The 10,177-nt window shown below is 40.7% G+C and overlaps 1 protein-coding gene across 4 annotated transcripts in view; it reads right to left on the reverse strand.

The window, feature by feature from the left end:
• The window catches only part of DOT1L (DOT1 like histone lysine methyltransferase), a 72,728-nt gene that overhangs the window by 47,590 nt on the left and 14,961 nt on the right, over window positions 1–10,177 (reverse strand). For all 4 annotated transcript variants that reach the window (XM_035899751.1, XM_035899750.1, XM_035899749.1 and 1 more), the window contains exons 2-5: window positions 9,830–9,873; window positions 7,242–7,316; window positions 4,942–5,005; window positions 3,095–3,323 (exon numbers count right to left, since the gene is read on the reverse strand). In XM_035899751.1, the coding sequence (XP_035755644.1) occupies window positions 3,095–3,323; window positions 4,942–5,005; window positions 7,242–7,316; window positions 9,830–9,873 (412 nt within the window). The remainder of the gene's footprint in view (window positions 1–3,094; window positions 3,324–4,941; window positions 5,006–7,241; window positions 7,317–9,829; window positions 9,874–10,177) is intronic.

The following is a 10,177-nucleotide window of genomic DNA, read 5'->3' on the forward strand; positions in this document are numbered from 1 at the left end:
ACAAGATGTGAAATACGAAGAAGCTGGTTTTCAGTAAAAAGGGTTTACATCCTAACTCGAAAGTAAGCAGTGCAATTTCACTTCTCTTACAGAAAAGAACTTCTAGCGTTGTAGTTCTGAGGCTTACATGTTTCAATATATTGAGCACTTTTTATGATAATAGCAGAAGACTACATTTACAGCAATGTTTGTATAGATAATTATTAATGGCTACTTTTATTAAATCTTGCAGGCTCATTTTTACAGATTCACACAGGTATCAGAATAGTTGCATTTTCATTTTTTTGTCCACAAATTTTATACGCATTCCATCAAATCTACAGGTTTTACGTTGTAATTCACTATTTAATTAAGTAATTGAACAAACAGTTAGACAAACCCTACCACATCCCAAAACAAATACTTGTTGGTCACATACCTACACCATTAATTTAAATGGCTAAAATGTTTGTCATAGCCCAGCAATATTTGTACTGGTTTTCACCATGAAATGCAGCATGAAGTCTGAGAACATGTAACACTTATTTATATACGAGCTACTGGAGAATACTACTTTAGAAAATATGACAGGGTTCAACACTCAAAATTTCAGAAGCAACCACTACGCTGGCAAGAGTATTACTTAAAAATGCATGAATTTCCCATCACTCCAAATTCTACTCGCATCAGATGCTACCAGGAGTAGTTTGCTGCCATTTCTGCACCTTGCCTGAACACATTCCCTCTCTCCCACCCCAGCTTCTGTTAAAAAGAAAAAAAAGAAAAAATACTCATTAGATTTCTCTCTGTATGAGTGACCGACATTTTGCACACGCTAGAGCAATGTCATTCCACGTCTGTTAAAGCAGTCACTCAAGATTTTCTTAAAAGATCCAATATTCATCAATAGCACATTGAGGCATCACTTTTTGGCTATGACTAACACAAAACACGTCCTTGCCTCACCAGTGCACTCAATCATCCTGCAGATGACCACATGGGAAACAAGATTGAATCTAAGAGGATAGCCCATTTGCACAGAAAACATATTGCTGTTTTCCATTTCATTGGCTGCCGGCAGGAAGCGGCCCTGGTAATTGAAGGGGTGGAACTCCTGCATTTAAACCATTACCTCTGTAATGTTGTCTGGCACAATGAGAACTGTAGTGCTGACAGGGGGGTTTGTTGGGGTTTTTTTGGTTGGTTTTTGGGGGGTTTTGCCAATTCCCATTTTGCATACACATGCATATTTTATACACATGCAAATATGGATGTACAAATTTCTGCAGGGGGAGAACATGGATGTGTTTGGCTGTTTCTTATTTACAAAGAGCCAGGAGGATAAAGACTAAAGAGATGATCAAGAGCACACTGCACTGCCAGATATCACACAGTACGGCATGAGAAGTTATTAATCTTGTCTTTCTCTGGCTTTTCTTTTTGCAAGAACTTAATTGTATTGTAATTTCAGTTTGCCTAATAACGATGCATACCTCCATAAATCCCTCCTGCCATGAGCCACATATTCCTGGCATCACACACAAACCTAACAAGAACAGCCACAGCACCCTGGTGGGGTTTTGCCCCGCTGTTCAGCCACTGCTGTATGCATGTGCTACTGGAACGGCATTAAATTTACTGATAGAAATAATATGCAATGACAGTGCTTTCATTTACGCTGCGCTCAATACTGCCTTGATTGCTATTTACAACAAGTTCACTCCTTCAGTACAAACTCAATAACTACGTTCCGGTTTTAATTGTCTCAGTGCTCCAAACATTAGAAGTCAAAGGCTTCTGAATTTAGACCATTCCTTTCATACAGGCTTTTTATACTGTTGGTCTGTCTCTAAGATTAAAGTGGGGAGGTTAGCAATAAATACCTGATTTTATTTCTGATGATAGCAGGTAAAAGTACCTAACATTTGAGCTTACTACAGGACCCCAGATATGATCTTCTTTAACCTTCCTGAACAAACAATTGCGAGCATTTATGGCAATTTTTTTCTTCCAGATGGAAAATAGTTTGTCAGATCTGATGCCTTTCTGAATGTCTCATCTGAACATAAGTCATTGAAACAGGAAATTTCAGACATAAGTCCCACTGAGGCAGGAAGCAGGGGGTTAAAGAAAACAAACAAAATAAAACCAACACCACACATCACTGAGGATCCCTGACTGTAGATGTATTATGTTGAGGGGGGGAATGGCAGTCCTGCTGTATTTAAATTTAAAATATATTTGGGTTTTAACAACTGAATGTATTTTAAAATGTTTCTCTCCAGAAGTCCTGTATCATACCAGCAACAAAACCAAAACCTGCTTCGTTTAAAACTTTACAACCCATCCAGTAAAAGGGGAAATTCTTATTACTCCTTTCCTGCTCTGAAGCAGATTTTAGCAACAAAAAGAAGAACATCTTCTTACTCAGTATATCTCTTCCACATGTGTTTAAGTCATATCTGGTTCCTTTACCAACTAGGAACATCTATTTCTTTTTAAAACTCTAACCTGTTCACAGGATGTAGTTGTAGGTTGTAAGCTAGATTTCGTGGGGTCTCACAAGGCAGATGTTAAAGCGAACCGTTAAGTCTTTTTTGATGCACTGAAAAGTTTGTCAGAGGAAAACAACTGCTTAACTTTCAGATTCCCCCCCCAAGTGTTTCCCACTGGCATGGGAAAGGTCAAGAAATCACATTTTCAGATATGAAGGGCATAAACTGAATCCACTGAGAACAGATGAAACCTTACAAATGGAACTGCTACTGTTATCTCTCGAGCATCATTTTTAATGTTTTTTCTTCTTTCTAAGTGTATCCACCAATAGGAACAGAAGCCAAGAGTTTTCTGTTACAAGGGTTTATTGCATTTGTGGGCCGACATTTCACCACCACAGGGAAGGATGTCTGGGGTGTCTGTCTGGTCTATTTACTCTTGTCATAAAAAGCAAGAGCACTATTGGGGATTATCTAGAAAAGGTACTTATCCTGTAACACAGGACTTAGTCCTGGTTTACTTTCCAAATATGAATTTCACTTTTTTTTTTTCCAAAGAAAGGAAAAAACAGCAAGCAAAAAGAGAAAAAGAAAACCCACTTAAATTATTGGTCACTCACCACTGCCCAAGTCAACAAATAAATCATCCTCTGTCATTTTAATTTCATCTATCATTTGGGCCACTAAGTCAAAGGAAGTTTCTCCGTAAACCTCTGGGGAAAAGGGCTCATAGTTGTTCAGTTTCTCTGGATCAGTCACCGAGTGGTTATACACTTGCTGCAGGATGTGCCGGAGGAGCCCGTTGGAGGGACGAGTGTTCAGTTTCATCGGTTGGGTGGTTCCCTTCCACTAAAAGTAGAGAGCAGGAAGAAGATATGAACCCAACGTGAGGACAAGTAAACGTCACCAAAACAAGGCTGCATTGGCATAACAGAAGTGAGAGAAATTCCCTCCCACCCCCTCCCTCACAGGCTGGCCTGCATGTGCTCTGTAAAGATAAAAAACAGTGAACGATACTAAAGAAATTACACAACACCTATGCTTTGTCTCACCTCAACTAATAGGCAAGTTCAAATACGCCTGCTGGAAATAGGTGGTAAAGGGGAAATGAAAGAGATGTAAAAATCAATAGGTAATGTAGAGCTTAATACTGAATATGGCTGGAGCAGATGTAAAAGTTTATTCGCTCATTTTTTATTTACTGATCACCACGGAACTGATGTTGACTGTAGTGTCAACGTAAGAGCAGTTTGATTTTCTTTCAGGAACTGTAGGATGGGAGGGATCATATGTACTCAAACAGGGAGTGGCAGGAAAGAGATGGAAATCAAACTTCCTTTCTTCTTCAGAAAAAACCCTGTCCTAAACATAAAAGTTGTTAAGCTTTAAAAAATGTTTACTTCTCCCTCTGATAAGAAACAAAAAAAGGACGACTCCAGGATCCCTCCTAAACATCCTTCTGTTTGACATTCAGATGGCAAGAAAATGAAACTAATCCGGTTTGCCATTTCAGACGACAGCAATTGCAAACACTGAATAGCTTCACATTTTTAGCTATTAACCAACATACACATGAAGACACCCAAATCCAAACACACACAAGTTTTAGGGAGTTGTAGGCACACAAAGTGAAGGAAAGCCTGGCAAAAATGTCTTGTTGCCATAATGCTGCGTGCTTGAAATAATTCCCACAAGCACAGCAGAGAAAAAAATCCACCTATGCTTTCAAAATTAAACAGAATAGTCACACTAAGTCATTGTTCATGCTTTGCTTCCTCCAATTCAACTTTATAAGGGTAAGAAAACCAAAAAGCTTGTTAAATTGGTCTGAGAAGAGATTACATTCTAGCTTTGCCAGAATGATCCCACAGAACAGAGCGGCTGAACTGAGTGGCAAGCAAGGAAATTCCTAAGCCATGGATCACTTCCACAATACACAGGAGAGTTCATATGGATTATTTAAGTACCCATAAGCCGCAGATTTCCCCATGCAAAAGTAAATCAATATGATATATCCCTGTGAAACATCTACATGCTAAGGGCAGAGAAACTTTTTCTTCCCCCTAAAGGTAACTCAGCTATTTCAAAGTGCCAGAAACATGGTGCCAGAAGTGCACACTGAAGGGTAATAGCTTACAAATCTGCAGTTCGGGGGGGAAAAAAACCTCTTTTTTTTTTTTTTTTTATTTTCTTCCTATAAGAATGCCCCTCCAATACCAACTCCTTGACTGCCCAGGTGTGATCAAGAAAAAAGGTTTAATATCAGACTTATTAACTCCCCAAAAGAATGGAGGTGCCGAATACTGACTGGACTAACTAGACTAACACATACAATCCTAACACAAAACTAGACTAACACATATAATCCAGCACTAAATCAGTCACTGCTTTCTGGACATTATTCACTATATGTGAATTCAAACCAGCTAGATAAACATCGTGGTGCATAACAAAGGTAAATACGTACCAACTGATGGATGCTATCAATGGCTCGGTTGTACTTGTCACAAAGCCTCTGCATGCTTTCAAAGCTACGTGGGGAGAAAGAATGCAGGGTCAGTTAAAATCAGAGAGCTCTAAAAGGCAGATCTGAAGGTACAACCTTGTGCTTTTTCACCACCTACCTACAGCATGTACAATGACTATTTAGGGTTTGTTTCTTGCAGAACATGTAATAACACACACAGCTTTAGGACTTGGTATACAGTTTCCTTTAAAAAAAATCCCCAGTAGACCAGGAATACATGGCAAATAATATTAGTTTCTTAAATTAATGGAAAAAGGACTGAACTCAAAGTATGACTTCTTAGAAAGTTTAGTATTCTCATAGTCCGTTGCTTCTTTTCCATATTCTCAGCTGCACAGAAATTTAAGACATCTGTAAATCTTTCTCCTTTGTTTCATCATCTCTCCATGATAATCAGCCCTGAGACAAGTAGATAGTCTAGAAATTCACTCTGGGACTGAAAATGCAGACAGACCCATGACACAATCTAAAATTTCACCCATCAGAAAAGCATACTGATTGCTTCACGGGTCGGTTGGGATTACAGTCAAGTCAGGCAGATGCCTTAATGACAGAAGCTGAGAGGATTAAATAAATTCATCTCAGGCCAGGGAAGAAAAGATATTACTAGGTACATCATCTGCTACGTAATCGGACCCACAAAGCAGCAGCAAAGAAAAACAATCCAGGGAGTTACAGGAGTAAATAATTAAATCATGGCCATCCCCAAATCAGGAAGGGGGCGGGGGGGGGCAGGGGACATCAGAAGGAAGCAGCTCTTCGGTCTCTTGTGATCCTCATCACCACTACCCCAGCTAGAACACTTCTCCGAGGAGCACTGCTGATTTCCAGTTCAAGCTTTCAACATGTTTATTTCCACATTAAGACAAAGCAAGAGGCTGAAATGGGGTTTTGTCTGCACAGCACGTGCATTTCTATAATCCGCTGCTTTTCATTCACATCCATGTGTCAATCTATCTGCTACAAGTAATTTTTCTGACGAATTTTTTCAAAGGAACTTAAAAGACTTAAAACCATTACCAAAATTACAGGTTTATGAATTCCTTGAAAAGCTGCAGAAAGATAAGTGGGGTGTGACTTTTAGGAACAGATGGGTTTCTCTTTCATTCGGTATCGCTGCCGACCACACTGACGCTAGCCAGCTAAATGTGCCCAGTGAGGATGCCAGAACCACAAAAGTTACAGCATTGCCGTCACTGTGAGTATTCTGCAAATCCAAATTAATGGATTTGATGACAAGGGATGCTCGACCCTGATTCCACTTTTTGAATTTTCCAGGAGGAAGAGAGGGATTAACAAGTCTTGCAATGAAACAAAACAAAATTAAAAGAGGAGAAAACAATACCTTAAGCAGACCCTGATACAAGTATCTGGCGCTCAGGACAATAGCTAGTGATTAATTAGAACGATGCCATTTCATCTGTAAACCTCATTCTAAAAGTTTACTCATACTGCGGACTTCAACAAATTTAGTCTTTGCCATGAAAGCAGCCAAGGAGGTTTTTGTAAACAGCAGCTTGAGGGTCATCTCTTTTTCCAGTTTCAGTACAGCTGAGTCAATACACCGAGCCTCAGACTTCTCCACAGATACACCGCAGGTCAGAATCCACCTCTCCCAGCCTCAAGGTGAATACCACATACTATAGAGTCATTTTAAGCTGTTTGTGGAAGAGGTATTCACATGTAACTACAAGCATCTTAAAATTACTTCTAGCTGCCCAGAAGAGTGGTATGAACAGTGTGCCTTTTAATTTAGCCCCCCACCCAAGCAGCATCGCGCTTGGACTGAATCCTACCCAGAGAAGGGATGGGGAAGGTTAACCTCCCACAGCCATGGCAGGCAGAGGACACGGTGCTGACAGGCAGCTCTGGCATGCCACTTTCTAAACAGGAATTCTTAGTTACTACAGAAGTAGAAACCTCAGTGCCATTCAGATTCCTAACGCTGGACGCAGTCCAACAGCGCAGATACCGATCATTGTTTCGGAGTGAGTAATTCCAACGTACACCAGAGCTCAACTTTCTGCTGTGTGGAGTTTCCAATTATGTCCTTAATCCAACAGCCTTTGCCAATATTTCTGTTACACATTTCCTACCAAAATAACTCTGCAGAGTCTGAAGCCAGTTCTAAAAGAAAACTTCAGTTCATAGTGTCTAAGAATAACCAGTTACAAACTGATTCACTATAAACCATGCTGGCCTGTCCTCCTGATGGAGAAAAAAAAAAATATTCCTCTCACCTTTTTGTATCATAGTCAATTAAAACATAGTTTTCCATAGCAAGCTTGAGATCTGGGATTTCTTCGCAGACCCACCTGGAACAAGAGAAGAAATAACAAATAAAAACATCTCCAATTAAGTATAACAAGGCAGTCTGTCTCAACTCTAGATTGGCATTGCTATGTGTTAAGACAGAATACTGCAGCAGACCTGAAAGACCACAATGTCGTTAGGAGGAAGGCAGACATCATCAAACACTAATTGGAAAGCCACAATAGTTCGCATTTGTATGGAATAAACAGTAAGGTGCCCGTAGACATTGGCAGCAGTATAAAGCTCTTGAAATGGCACAACTTCAAAATGAGGCGATAAACGTATTCGATGCGTCTAAAAATACTCAAAGCCATGGCTGATGCTAATCTAACGTAAAATGTAATGCAGAAGTGCAATATTCCGAAAGAATGCTGATACCGCTTTGCCAAAGCTGAATGTGGGGAAGACATTGTCTACAGCACCCCAAAACAATGCCACCACCCATTCACTGCAAGGATACTCCCCTCTGTGTAGTGCTCTAAACTGCTCTTACACCTTAAATGACCCAACCCAGAACAGATTTTTAAAAGCTGTTTTGATAAAAAAATCCCTTTTACATGCCGAGTTAAAGCCCCGTATGTTGTTGCCTTAGAAATGGAAAGTGCGCACCCACTTGCAGCGCATCTGACAATGGCATCTCACAGAAGAGAAGATCTTCACTCTTGGCATGTAGGAAGATTAATTCCTTCCAAAGGCAACTCAAACGCCACATAAGTTTTGCACACACTTTCCTCCAAAAGCATCAAAATGGGAAAGCATTGTCATCATTGGAAAAGTTCAGAGTACATCATAGGATGAATTCCGATAGGAACGGCAGAGTTTCTTCTTCATGCACCTTGATGCATGCTTCACTATTAAAATGGTGGGAAAAAAACCACTAGAGCTCCAACAGTTCTGGTTCTTTCCGGCTGATTGACCCTTATCAAATAAATACACAGGCAAGTAAAAAACAGAACTTAATATCTGCGGTGACTCTTCTGACTAGTATCTCCCATCTCCCTAAAAATGCTAGGACTCTGATCTCTGCGATTTTTTTTTTTTCTCTCAGATCAGGGAAGTGGGCAGTTCTTTACCACCAACCTGAAGAGATAAATACTTCTTTTCATTCTTTTACCCACCACTTTCATAACCACATTGCAGTTACCTTGCACAAGGCAGGCAAAGGCAGCATGAAAGCCTTCTAACACACTGTATTCACTGCAATCGTGCTTAAAACACAGTTGTGAAACATTACTTTGGCCCAACTGTTTCCTAACACTGTTTTCCCCTTGCCTGCAAGCTAGCGTAGCACAGAAAGCACGAGCACCGATGACTCCAGCGATCACTTTCAGCACTGTGTCTGTTTAAGTCCCTTCAGAAAGGGTCTTCTCAATAATTCTACTGACAAATGATGCCACAAGTTCCCAAGGCACAGAATCTTAGCAACATCGGTTCAAGTGAACTGGAAGTAGCAGTGGCAGCGCATCTTGTGTCAAGGCTTTGTAGTTAGAAATTCCTTTAGAAGAAAAATTCTCAGCTCTAGCCCCTAGCCCCGTTACGCATTCCCTCCCACCACAGACCATGGGAAAATGCTATGATTTCATGTATATAAGCAATATTATTCAACACTGCCATGCAAGCAGTTCACACTCACGCTCAGGCTAGGAGCAACCAAGGCTCACTACCTTTTCCTAGGCCATATGGGACCAAACGTCAAGCTCAGGTGGCTATGCAGGTAAAACACTCATCTTTGTACCTCACCTGTATCTGCGCCATCCAACCATTAAAACCTGCTGCAGATACAGCCCTCAGACAAGGGAAGCCTGCATGGTAAGGATCTAAAACAGTTAACAGGAACAGCTTTTAAACAGTCTAATGTGGATAACACATCAACATCCCTCAGGTGTTTGGGGAATTTCTGTGAGCATTTAATAAAAGTTGTTCTACAGCAAAAGCCCCCTAATCCTGCTAAAATAACAGCAAACCATGTCATAACCACCGCCGGTGTTGGGAAATGCTCAGACTTCCTACTCTTTGTATTTGTCTTTCACCTTCACCCTCCATTTTTCCCACATTGGTCCAACTCTATCAGCAGAATTAAGAAGAATGCTAACAGGGACATCATTCCCAAATAACGCAAATGCTAACAATGCTGCAGTGTCACAGCAGCAAGGGGAAAGGGTGAGGCTGGGGAAGAGGATATGCAAGGCCAGAACGTAACACATGCCAGTGATGTTTTCTTAACCTTGCTTTTCTAAAGATGGAATACAGACTGCCACAAGCACCAAAGTTGAGTATCACTACTCATTTTTAATTCTGTTCAAAAGAGAATAGAATATGGCAAGTTAAAGCAAAGTCTGTTTGACAGGGAGATTTATATTGCAACACTATCAGTTCAGCTTAGAAAATAATTTAGAGCTGCTAAATTATGATTATAACTGCTGCCCTCCTATATATCTTCTCTTAAGACATCCACTTGCTGAGAGGCAGTAAGACACAGGAAAGGGTTCTAGCCACATCTGCATTGGATACTTACCGAATTGTCTCAATAATTTCGTGAGCAGCATCATGGTGTTTGTCCTAAAATAAAAAGAAAAGAGATGTTTTCAAAAAGACATCAGGTATGCTGTTTGTCTGAATATGACAGGAATCACAATCTTTTAAAAAATACAGGTGGCAAGCACACTAGGAAAGGAGTCTTTGATTGCCACCCAGGCCGTTAAACCCATCAAAATCACAGAATCACAGAATCGTTTGGGTTGGAAAAGCCCTTTAAGCTCACCAAGCCCAACCATTCCCCCTAACCCTGCCATCCCACCCCCAAACCCCGGCCCTCAGCACCGCCTCTGCCCGGCTGTTAAATCCCCCCCGGGCTGGGGACTCG

The sequence above is a fragment of the Egretta garzetta genome, unplaced genomic scaffold (genome assembly GCF_000687185.1).
Source record: "Egretta garzetta isolate BGI_Z169 unplaced genomic scaffold, ASM68718v1 scaffold418, whole genome shotgun sequence".
Classification (NCBI taxonomy): Eukaryota; Metazoa; Chordata; class Aves; order Pelecaniformes; family Ardeidae; genus Egretta; species Egretta garzetta.